At 43.4% G+C, this 12273-nt stretch overlaps 1 protein-coding gene across 1 annotated transcript in view; it reads right to left on the reverse strand.

Annotated features, from left to right (window-relative positions):
- Nucleotides 1–12273, reverse strand: part of ITGA11 (integrin subunit alpha 11) — a 200846-nt gene that overhangs the window by 14469 nt on the left and 174104 nt on the right. Inside the window, exons 19-22 of the mRNA XM_072615088.1 lie at nt 11896–11981; nt 10598–10805; nt 4684–4782; nt 2653–2729 (exon numbers count right to left, since the gene is read on the reverse strand). Of these exons, the coding sequence (XP_072471189.1) occupies nt 2653–2729; nt 4684–4782; nt 10598–10805; nt 11896–11981 (470 nt within the window). The remainder of the gene's footprint in view (nt 1–2652; nt 2730–4683; nt 4783–10597; nt 10806–11895; nt 11982–12273) is intronic.

Consider the following 12273-nt stretch of genomic DNA (forward strand, 5'->3'; position numbering starts at 1 on the left):
AATCCCAAACCTTATGGCTTGGTGGGCTAGCTTTCCAGTGACGAATCTCTGAACTTTGCTGAAGTGGTCCTCAGATGATAAGTCCATGCTCAAAGCCACTCCAGCTAAGTAGGCTTTACCAGTGCTGGCTCTCTACTGGTAGATCCTTTGAGAGACCAAGTTTACTTCTATGCCAAGAAGAAGCATCCAAAAAAAAATTACAGTGATGGGTCATCTCCATGGCTTAAGGACAAACAGTAGGTTCTGGCAACAGCAGGGGAAAAAACCTAGGAAATCCTTGAATCAGCATTTATAATTGCATCTCTATTTTGAGAGTAACTCATTCATTAGCTTCTTTTCAGGGGTCAGTACCTGAGAACTTAGCTAAACTTCTGTGAAATTCAAAAATATTGTGAGAATTCAAATACGTAGTTTAATTTCTCTTGGGAATTGATAAAGGTAAACTTTCTCTTTCCCCAAAACATTACCCCTTCAAAAAAAAACCCCAACACCAACCATGCAACCAACCACGCAAAACAAACCTCAAACCAAAAAGATTAGCCAGGACAACCTAAGTGCAGAGATAATCATTTAATTTCATTAATGAATTAGCTAATTTTTCTTTCCTGTGGGCTTTTATCTGTCTTTGGTCCATAACTTGGATATACCCCCCAGAGGCCGAATTCACTTTAGGATTGCATTTCTCATAAGGGAACTTAACTGTTGTGCTCCCTTTCTCTCCACCAGTGATCAGGAATGCTTTAAGTCATACATAAATCATTTATAACTTGGCCTCAGCGTCAAGTAGAAATTCCATGTAATAATTAATTTGTCTTAACTACAGACATGAACTCAACATGCTGTTATGTGGCTCTTCCACCTTTGACACCAAATCTGTATGGAGTGTTTTGTTTTGATTTTGCAAATTAAATTACAGATTGGTGGGAAAGTCTCTAGGAATATCACAATAACTTCTTAATTCTCTCTAGCACAGAAGGACTTCTCCCTTCCTTTAAGAGGGGTAGGGAACTATACTATTTGAGATAATACATATAAAGCACTTGGTAAACCTTAGAAAACTATATAAATATTAGCTAATATTTTTATAAGAAAAGCCAATTTATTACTTAAGAGAGATTCATGGTCTCTGCAACTAGTTAGTTACTTGAGAAAAGTCAGACTGGAAAGCAAGAGCACACACGCACACACACACAGAGTTCATAAGCCCACTCAAATTGCTGGGGAATGGAAGGGCCATTAGGCAACCTCCACATATCCCCTCTCCCTCTATAATCTTCCCTGTAGGTGGAGTAGGTAATCCCTCATATGGTATAATTTCAGTGGTACCCCTGCTCAGAAATATCTCCTCCCCTTATTAAATGACGTTAGGGAACTGATGAAGGATGAGACATCTGGAATCAAGGGAAAGTGCCCTTGGAGAAAGGGACACGGCTATTGAAATTCATTGACACCTAGAAATAAATGATCCCATTCTAATGCAAGTGTTGTTCCTGGGAAGAGAGAGGAAGATGACTCTGCCATTGTAGAGAGGAGTGGAATGGGGAAAGTGGAGAGTGGGGCGTTGAAACATTGGGGAGGGCAGAAAGGGTCAACTGAATTTTGCTTCATAATTTTGTCTTGGGCCAGCCCTGTGTGTGGGTGTGGGTGTGTCTACACATAGGCACACCCCTTACCACCTCCCCCAAATTGTTGTATTATAGCCTGTTAGCATTGTGGACATACTTCAGGTCAGATTACAGCCTCCAAAAACACTCCGCCCAGGAAAAGCTGGATATAGCATTGTTAGCCCAAAACACACACACACACACACACACACACACACACACACACACACACACACACACCTGTCTTACCCACTGACATCAATCAGCTTTATATCAGGCTCTTACTGTAATAATAAGAAAACACTAATAGAACATACAGCAGAAAATCTTGTTCCCTTAGTTATATATTGGTTAGTGGATTTTTTGGATTTCATTGGTGGAGAACATGAGGCTCATGTTCTTCTAGGCAAGTCTTTTTTTGGCTTAGTTTAGTGCAGTCCCATAATATCTATTACTCAGCACTCTTTTTTCAGGGGTGTCCTGGAGGCAGCTTGAATTCGCTCCCAAGAGGTGGACTATTAAATTTTCATTGTGAGCATAAGAGCAGGGCTTGATTAATAAACCTTGTCTATAGATTAGAGTGTGTCCACAGAGAGCTGGTTGTTAAACGTTTTCCAGAATATTACACTCGTTTTGTAATTGTCATGGTACATTTTTGGGGGGGTTTACATCACTGTCTGTCTTGCCTCCCCTAGAGGATGGTCAAGTCTCTGGGTTGACAGAAAGATGTCTTTTCTGGGCAGTGTGGTGCAGTAGAAAGAGACAGATCTGGGTTCAGGTTTCAGCTCTTCCATTTACTAATAGCATAGCCTGAACTTCTCTGAACCTGAGTGTTCTCATTTGGAACATGAAGACAGTAGTACTCATACTATCTCTCTAAAGAGCTTCTTTGAGGCAAGCACTCTGGAAGCAATGCATTGTTGTGTTGTGAGTGTACCTCATGCCTACTATGTGGAATATCGAGTGAGAGCAGGCAAATATGTGAAGAGTGTTGGAGACTTGGAGTTAGTAGGAAGAGCTTAGGACAAGCAGAGCATAGCCCCCTGACCTGCCAACTGTCAGCAGGATCTCCATATTCTGAAGAAAAACCGACTTGCTGAACTCGAAATCCAGGCGGAAAGCTCCCTGGAAAAAGGGGAAAAGTACCAATCAGAGCAAACCTATTAGGAACCCAGGGATCCCTGAGGCCCTTGGGTGCAGTAGAGATGTGACCATCATGCTCCATCCTGATAGAGGATGGAGCTTTCCCTCAGATAGGGGCGGGGTCTAACCCTTGTCCTGGTGTCCCAGCAGTGCATCCTAGCCGGCTGGGAATGTGCTGGATGAGGAGAGATAATGGGCTTTTGGGAGGCTGCCAGTATGGTTCTTAGGAGCCAAGGAAAACAGCTACTGAGAGGGGGCTTTCTTGACTGTTCTCCCTCCTTTTTTTCTTCTTTGAAGAGCAGAGAGAAACAAAGAGAAAAATCAGCTTTGGAATGTGTCTGTGTGGGTTTCATAAGGGTTGGGATAGGGTAATGATCATAGAGTCATAGGGTTTAGAGCTAGAAAAACCTGAGAAATTATCTCTTCCACTCCTCATTTTATAGAGGAAGAAACAGAAGCCCTTCAAGATGAAGTCCCTTACAGATCGTAGAATGTAGACCTGGAAGGGGCCTTAGAGATCATTTAGTCCAACTCTTTTCACTTTGAAAAGGAGGAAACTTAGGGCCTGACTTGCCCAGGGTCACACAGCTAGTAAGTGTCTGCGACTGGATTTGAACTTAGGTCTTTCTGACTCTCACTACTTATACCACCTAGCTGCCCCAGACTTCAGAATACCTACTGATAATTCCACTCCATCTTCTTTCTAACCTCCTTCCCCTCCTCCACCCTGACCCTAAATAGCTGTTTTAGGATTTGGTGAAGATATGGGCTGCTGAGTTATATATTATGACCCTGGCTCCCAGCTCCCTTTTCTCCAATAGTTCCATAGAAAATTCCCTAGGCTTCCTACCCCTGATCCTATGCCTAGATGACAAATGCCTTCTCCTCGCTGGCTTCTCTCCCTCTGAAGTTCCTTTATCCCTCTTCTCCACCCTCCAACGCACACAGTTCAGACAGCTGTTAATTTATTTCCCTCCTGGCTCTGTTTTATAAGGTAGTATTTTGTGTCCAAGTTGTTTCCTTCCTCCTTCTTCCTTCTCTTTCTTATTCCATGCATAACTCATTCATTTGGGTTAATGAAATATTCTCTTCTACCCCTGGGCCCATCATGCTGTCTTCTCAGGAGGTGCCCATGGGGGTCTGAAAGTGTTAGTAAGCCTCCCCAAGGGTCTTCCATGGGCAAGCATGCAGTTTGGGGAGGGGATTGGGAGATGTAGGGGATGCTTTAAGAATAATAGATTTTGTGCTATGTAGTCTATTAATTGGTCTTTTGGGATTTGGTTGATTCATTCCCAAGTCTTGCTGCCTTCACAAAACCATATCAACAAGATCAGAGATTGGAAAAGTGAGTTTATTTCCTCCAGGAAAAGAAGAGTGGGACCTATTGGAGTAATTGGAGTTGGGGATGAAAAGGGATTTCCCCTCTGAGGATGGGGAGGCTTGTGTGTGAGGGGACATTGTCCTGTTGTGGAGAGGGACAGAGTAGCAGTGGTCTAAGCACAGGATCCTCTGACCCAAGGGACTAGCCTTCTCTCTGCAGATGATATATTCATCCAGAATATATATCTTGTTTGTATGTAGCTATTTTCATGTTGTCTCCCACGTCTCCCCCCATTAGAATATGAACTCCTTAAAGTTAGGGACTGTTGTCTGCTTGTGTGTGTGTGTGTGTGTGTGTGTGTGTGTTGTATTTCCAGTGCTTGGTACAATGCCTGGAACATAGTAGGTGATTTTGGACTGACCGTCCAACTAGCTCTGAGGAGTGTAAACTCAGCCCCATACTTTGGTCATTTTAAATGTGCTTACATGATCTAAGGATAAGAAAGACATTTCAGTGCCTTCAAAGCAGCCCTTCCTCCCCCATATCTTTGGCTGTCCACTCTTCCCCCACCTTCTTCACTCCTTCCTCCTGCCTTGCCCTCCCCAAGCTTCTTACCTTGGCTTTTGCTTTAAAAAATGGGTAGCTGACGTTGCAGACTTTCCTATTGATCCTCCTGTCCTCATTTATGCACTCAATGCTGCCATCCGAGTCATCCTGTGGGGTAGGGGAGCAGGGAGTAAAGAATCAAACCCTGATCTTAGTCTTTTATCCTTTTCCCAAACCTGGGGCTGAATCCCTGAAGTGGATGGAACCCTGGGATGAGAGCCGTTCTGCTCAGCATGGCTGGTGGGCTTTAGGGGATGAGACAGGGTAGAGAGTGGAGAAACCTAAGAGCCTGTAACCCCTGAGGAACTGGCAAGCCAAGTTACTTGATTCTATTTTGACCTGGGTGGGGGCTTGGTCCTTGAGGATGTGGGAGATTGCCAAGGGAGACATCGAGAGAGACATAAAATGTGGTCCGTGTAGGAGGCAGTTTGAGACTGAGAAGGCAGATTGACAAGAATCAAGAACCAGAAATAATGGAGCTAGGACTGGCACTTGTGGCCAAGGGATAAGCCTCCTTATTCTTCCTTATTGTGGTTTTTCTAACATTTAGAGCACTTTCTCATCTTTAATCCAGAAGGAGTAGAGGGAAAACCTTAACCCATTTCCTTGCTTGCTCTTTGTAAGAATTTCTGCGCTTACTGGATGATAACATTTTGAACCAAGATGAAGTTTAGGAGTTTTCAGGTAACCAGGTACCTTCTGGAAAAGTACAGTTCATTTGCCTGTGGGGCAAAGAAGGGTGGGACCTGTCAAGGGGAAGTTGATAAAGCCAAGAGCCAATCAGATTCCTGACAGGCGGTCTGAAGGCTGATGTCTTTTGATGACAAACTTCCTGGGTTATCCCAAAGAAGTAGTGACTCTGTGTAACGCTTATCGTCATGAGGAAGGCTTGTTAAGAATCTAGTAGGTGTGGTACAGCAAGAAGGAAGGGAACAAGCATTTATTAAGCACCTACTGTGTGCCAGGCACTTTACAAGTGTCTCATTTACCCTCACAGTAACTCTGTGAAGCAGGTGCTCTCCCCATTTTACAGCTGAGGAAATCGAGGCAGACAGAAATTGTTTTTTTGCCCAGAGTCACACAGCTATTAAGTGTCTGAGGTGGGGTTTGAACTCACGTCTTCTGAATTCTAAGCCCAGCACTCTATCCATGGCTTCATTCAGCTGCCTCAGTAGAAAGAGGACTGGCCAGGAATTCAAGAGGTCTGGGTAAGCTGTCTTGGACAAGTCATATTAAATGACTTCCTTTGCCTTAGTTTCCTCCTCTATAAAGTGAGGAGGTTGAATGAGATGATAAACCCTGGCAATACATGGTACTCAAGATGGCACAGGATAAGCCCCAAGAAGGTCAACTAAAATATCTGTTGAGGTTCTGATTTGCCAGTTACCCCAAACTACTTCTTCCTCCTCCTTTCTGCTGCCTCTTTACTTTCCATATGGCTGGGGCCTGAAACCCACTTGTACTGGGTCTGGGCTAAAAGTTGGGGTTAAGGGAAAGAAGAGAAAGCATTCTAGGGTGAAGTGGGTAGAGTGCCAGTCTGGGAATCAGGAAGACCTGAGTTCGAATCAAGAGGCACTTTGCTGCTGCCTGACTCAGTTTCCTCATTTGTAAAATGGGGATAATAATAACTCTGTGTCCCAGGGTTGTTACGAAGATAAAATGAGAAGATATCTGGAAAGCGCTTTGCAAACCTTCAAATGTCATATAACGGTTAGCTATTGTTGCCTTATCACTGTACTGCTCATGAAGTCACTAGCCATGTGGTTGAGGACCTCAGCTAATTTTCAGGCTTTTCCCTCTCAGCTCTTTAAAGCTGAAAATGTAAGAATTTTACCAAAAATAGCTTCATACAAAGGAGTCATGTTATACTGGTCCCAAGGGGGCTTTCAGTCTGTAACACTTGGGGATTTAATTGTACTTCTTGGTGCAAAAACTGATTTTTAGATCACTTTCGCATGATGTGTGTTCTGCCTTACCCCATTAGACTAGAGGTCCCTGAGGGTGGGGGCTTAGTCTCCCTAGCAGACTGAATGCTCTGAGGCTGGGGACTTTGAATTCTCATCAGACCAGAAGCTCCCAGAGACTGGGGTTTAGAGTCCCCCAGGGTCTGCTGGGCCCAGACCTCAAGCTGTGGACAGGTGAGGAGGAGGCAGGTAGAGAGAGGATGAGGTGTGTAACTAGTGCCCCCCACAATCTGCTATCAAAAGGAAGCCACAGTGAGTCAAGCATCTCTTTCCTTGTTAGAACCCTGAATCAAGGGTCAGCTGGATGCAGCTGACAGTTAATAGTTTCAGCGTGAGCGTTTATTCTTCAGAAATAGCTAAATGCTACAAATGAGGGTTTTATTCTTTGTTGATTGGACTTAAGCAAGTGGTGAAGAAAATGTTAACAATCCAGGTTGTACTTTAAAAGTGTGTCATGTGTACATTTTTCTTTTTGAGAGCTGGTTATTAAATATTGCCAGCACAGCCCTTCTCTGAACCCTGTGGACTCCTGGAAGACTTCCAGTTTCTTGACTTCTTGACTGCTGAATTCTCACCTGTTTCTTCTTGTCATTCTCTCTGTGTCAGGCTCCCCTCCTTCATGACTTTAGATCCCCAGTTGCCAACACAATTTATATACAATTTACATTTACATCTCTCCTCATCCCACACACAACATCTGGGGGCTGGGATTACCACAGCTGTCTAATTTCTTTCTGACCTCCCACTGCATGACATCTAGCAGATTGGAAGTTCCTGAGGTCAGAAACTTCATCCCCCACCACCACCACTGGGCAGGAAGTCAAGCACCAAAGGCCAGGAGCAGCCAGATCTGTGTTTTGTTCTTGGTATTTTAGTAATGTCCAAATTCAGCCAGGTGACAGTTAACAGCTGTTTGCAATACGGGAAAGGAAGCTGAATACCAGTACTAGCAGCAAAGACAAAACAGAGGCCAGAGCACTGAGGTGAAGTAAAAAACAGGAGTTATACTTTGGAGGTTCCACCTCAAACCTACCAGACTGAGAGAAATGGCAAATGATGGAGGGGCTGTGGGAAAACAGGCACATTAGTACACTCTTGGTGGGGCTGTGAATCGGTTCATCTATTCTGGAAATCAGTTTGGAATTATGCACAGACTTACCAAACTGTGCCTTCTCTTTGACTCAGCTGTACCACTACTAGGCCTATATCTCAAAGACATCAAATAAAGAGGGAAAGAATCTATTATATATGAACAAAAATGTTTATAACAGCTCTTTTTCTACTAGCCAAAAAAAAAAAAGGAAACTAAAGGGGTTCTTCAGGGAATTTTTAGGGAATTCCTTTTAGGGAATAGGTAAGCAGATTATGGCATATGAGTGTAATGGAATATTATTGTTCCATAAGAAATGATAAAATGGACAATTTTAGAGGAAGCAGGAAAGACCTGTATCACTTGATGCAGAGTAGACTGAGCAGGGTTACAGCAGTTTGTACAATGAACATTATGGAGAAATCAGCTTTCAAAGACCTCAGAGCTGTGATCAACACACAGTGATAAACCATGAGGTGAAAAGAGTGATGGTGAAACATGCCTCTCATCTCCTAACAGAGAAGTGAGAAACTTAAAATGCAGAAAGAGACATATGGTCTTGGATGTGGCTAATGTGGGAACTTATTTTGCCAGATTATGTAGATATGTTTTCAGGTTAAAAATTTGTTTTGTTCACTATGAGGGAGGTATTGAGGGATTAATTTTTCAGTTGGTTTTTTTTGTTCAGTGTATGTTGGGGTACCAGGAGGAACAGATTAATAAACAAAACTTGTTACTTGAAAAATAAAATAACAAACTATTATTTAAAAAAACCTAACATCCTGGGAGTTGTAAAAGACAGAGCCATGTCAGAGAGACAACTGGAACAGGGATGTCAGAAGTGCAAAAGCTGGATTAAAATCATTGTTAGCAGGGTGTCAAGAGAAGACCTAAGGAACAAAACCTGTGGGTTCAGTGGCATATGTAGAAATCTATACATATGTGCAAACATGTATGATACAGACTAGTGTTAAAGTTGTGTCAAAAAAAAAAATGAAGGTTTTGCCCAACACGATGCATGCCTTTTATCGCTCAGATCCTCAGCTCTTGCTTTCTAACTCAGCAATAATGTGCCTTTTTCCTGAAAGTTCCACAGATTCTGAACTGGAAGGGATTTTAGAAGTTATCTGCTCCAACTCTTTCATTTTATAGATAAGAAAACTGAGACCCAGAAAGGCTAAGGGTCTTGCCTAAATTCACTCAGGGAGCAAGTGGAAAAGCTGAAATTCAAACCCAGGCTGACTCCTAATCCAGTTTTCTTTACTGGGCACCATGACCCCTCTGGCATCTGCTCTAGGGACTGACTGTCTGACCCACTGGTTGCTGGGAGGAAGCAGCCTTCTGGGGAATCGCCTTGTAGGAGTTTCCAACCTATTTGGGTGGTGCTCCCTGCCTTACCCAGGTACCTAGGACTGATGTGGATGGTGTAATGGCCTCTGACTCACAGACTGTTTCAGAAACAGAATATTGCATAGATATGTAGCCCACTCTGATAATCTGGTGCATTCTAGTGAGGGCTATGTGAGTGTGTGTGTATATGCAATAATAATAATAGACTACATTTATACAATGCTTTATGACACACAAAGCATTTTACACATTGTGTGTATACCGGCATCTACAACCATATGCAAGGTACATATATATACATGGGCATTTTGTGTTTACATGTACATACATATTCATGTGCATGAACATGTGTTATGTAGACTAATATTAAAATTGTATCTGAGGGGGGTCATTTTTCATTAGAAGTCCCTATATTTGTGGGTGAATAACAACTTAGCTGTGAAAATCCTACTTTAACTGAAACTCAGTCCCCTCGATTTCCCCACCCTTGAGAGATTTGATCTCTTAAATGTTCTGCTGAGGAAACTTCTGGCCTCTACAAACAGCCTGCTCTGTGCCTGGAGACATTGACTGATCTGTATAACATGTTTCTCACTTCTCTTTACCCTTGCATAGTTCTAAAGGGTCTTTTGTGCTGTAGAAACAGAACTCTATGGGGGTCTCTTACTCCAGGAAAAACAGTTTTGTTTTGAACAGGAGCCAGGAAAGTCTGAGGTGGGGAGGGCATGCTTGAACCTCCAACAATCCCAGAATCCTCAGGTGGGCAGGGAACCTGAGAGGTCATTAAGTGCCTCTACCCCACCACAACTGTCTGTTAGGTTGGCATGCTTGTATTTTAGGGTTGGTGCCTTGTCTAGGAAGAGATTTACTTAATCCTGATGCACTAGAATGCCAGGAGCCTAAGAGGAAAGGACACAGTAGTCTGGCTGTGGCCACTGAGGCCAGTCCCCATTCAAGGAGTACCTGAAAGTCTGGGGCTAAAAACAGGGGGTCTAATGAGGGGTCAGAAAGAAGGAAGGCCGCAATGCCTGGTCCATACTCTATGGTCTCTCTCTGTCACGTGTTGGTGAGAGATTATGGAATAAGGGTTGCTTCATTGGTTACAGGTGTTTTTTTGGGGGGGACCTCCGATTCTTTCACAAGAGTGGTAGGCGTAGGCCTTGGGGTTAAACCATTATGGGTCCTTCTGCACTGTTTAACACTGCCAGCTCTCTTTCAAGGAAGGATTCAGACTCTTGGCTCTTTGTCCATGCTATCTCTTATTGAGATATATATGATAATGTATATTACAAAATGAGATGATACATAAAGTGCTTTGCAATACTTAAGCATTACATAAATATACATTATTTATTAGGATAGTATACAATTATATTATGTTATTGTTATTGCTTATTGGTATTTACATTCTTATATACCTATGGATGAGGGTGGGTCCCTGAATCTTGCCCCAGGGCAGACATTTGACTCTCTTGCCTTCTGTGGTTCCCCAGGTTTGAGGACGAGGCCAAGGGCTTACCTTTTGAATCAAGCTTGCAAACTGCAGGTTTCTTGAGTATGAAATGTTTAGAATTGTGTTATAAGCATTCTCTCCCCTGTTCTCCAGGGTAGCCTCCACTGCCACACGCCGCCGGGTACTCTCTATGATGAAAATGGATGTATCGAAGGACAGGGTGTAGGAAGAGCACTCTGGTTGGGTCTTTCTCAGGACTCTGTTGCAATATTCCCTGCAAGAAAACCAAAAAATCAGAGTGCTGGGTAGAGGATGAAGTGTGGGTGGGTGGGGGCTTCTAGCTCAGGAAATGACAGAGGAGAGAGTCTGAAGGGATTAGTGGTGGTGGGTTGTGAGGAAGTCTCCCTCGGTAACTTGGCATTAGTAAATCTGCCTAGTGGAAAGGCACATATGTGGTTCCTCCCTCTTAGTCACCATTGTGGGAGGAACACCACAACTCTGTTGGATGTATTCCATTTTTCCTGCCTGGCCAGGAGCCACTGGGTGAGAGTAATTCCTTGATTGTTAAGGGAAAAGAGAGAGAGAGAAGAAGAGGAGAAAGAAGAGGTAGAGTCCATCCTTCAAGGTCCAGCTCATGGCCACCCCATTTATGAAGCCTTCTCTAGTCACTTCAGTGACTTTTCCCTTCTCTGAGTCCTATAGCATTTAGTGTTCATTCCATGCACTGGACACAAATACCACCTTTATTGTTATTTACCTATAACTCCATATTGGCACAAGGGGTTTCTGGGAAGTATAGTTTTCCCACGTGGAAGGAGAAACTGAAGGATTGTGAGAGATGCGAGCCACAAGAGACATGGCACGCTCCTATGAAGCTCCCATAACTGATGAGCCTTTTCTTTCTCTCCTTCCAACTAGGAAAACTATACTTCCCGGCAACCCACATTGTCAATACAGCATCATGACTATTTCATCTCTTCAGGGAGATTCTGCTTTAGCTACGCAACCACTCTCAGGTACTTACCAGCTATGTGACAGGTCAAGTTACTTTCTCCTTCTGAGCTTCAGTTTCCTTATCCCTAAAATAAGTGAGCTGGACTTGATCTCTAAGATCCCTTTCAGCTAGAAAGCTACGGTCCTGTGACTGGGCATGCCTTAGACATTCAACAAGTCATTAGACTTGTTGAAGAACAAACAAATATATGAATGAATGAAAGAATGAATAGGTGGAAGCGGAAGATGATGACGAGGGGCAAATCCAGGGGACACAGAGTTCCACCTACCAGGAAGGAGGGACAGGTCCCCTAAGTGGCTGGCAGAAATTGTGAAACCTCCATAAAGTCCTGTTCTGGTGATGTACTCACATGGCAGTGGGAATGTCGCTCTGGGCATCTAGGACCAAGTCAGGGACACAGTTTTCATCCTCATTGCACCCATTCCAGAAGGGTACCTGGGTCAGGAGAAAAGTGTGACATAGGTAAAGGAACAGTGGAGCAGCTCCCCTTGTCCATAACTCATACTTCATTCATTTAATTTCCTGACCTGGTCTTCAGGTCCTCTCACCAATTCCAGACCTTGCCCTTGATACACACATATTCTTTTCAGTACTTTCCTCTCTTAGTACTGCTTGACATGTTTTCTATTAATTTGCTGCTAGTTTCCCAGGTACCATTTTCTTTGTCCTACCTTTATGCTTTTGCCCAGACTTTTCTTGAAGGAGCTTTCCTATCTCCTTCAAAAGC

The sequence above is a fragment of the Notamacropus eugenii genome, chromosome 1 (assembly GCF_028372415.1).
Source record: "Notamacropus eugenii isolate mMacEug1 chromosome 1, mMacEug1.pri_v2, whole genome shotgun sequence".
NCBI classification, from domain to species: domain Eukaryota; kingdom Metazoa; phylum Chordata; class Mammalia; order Diprotodontia; family Macropodidae; genus Notamacropus; species Notamacropus eugenii.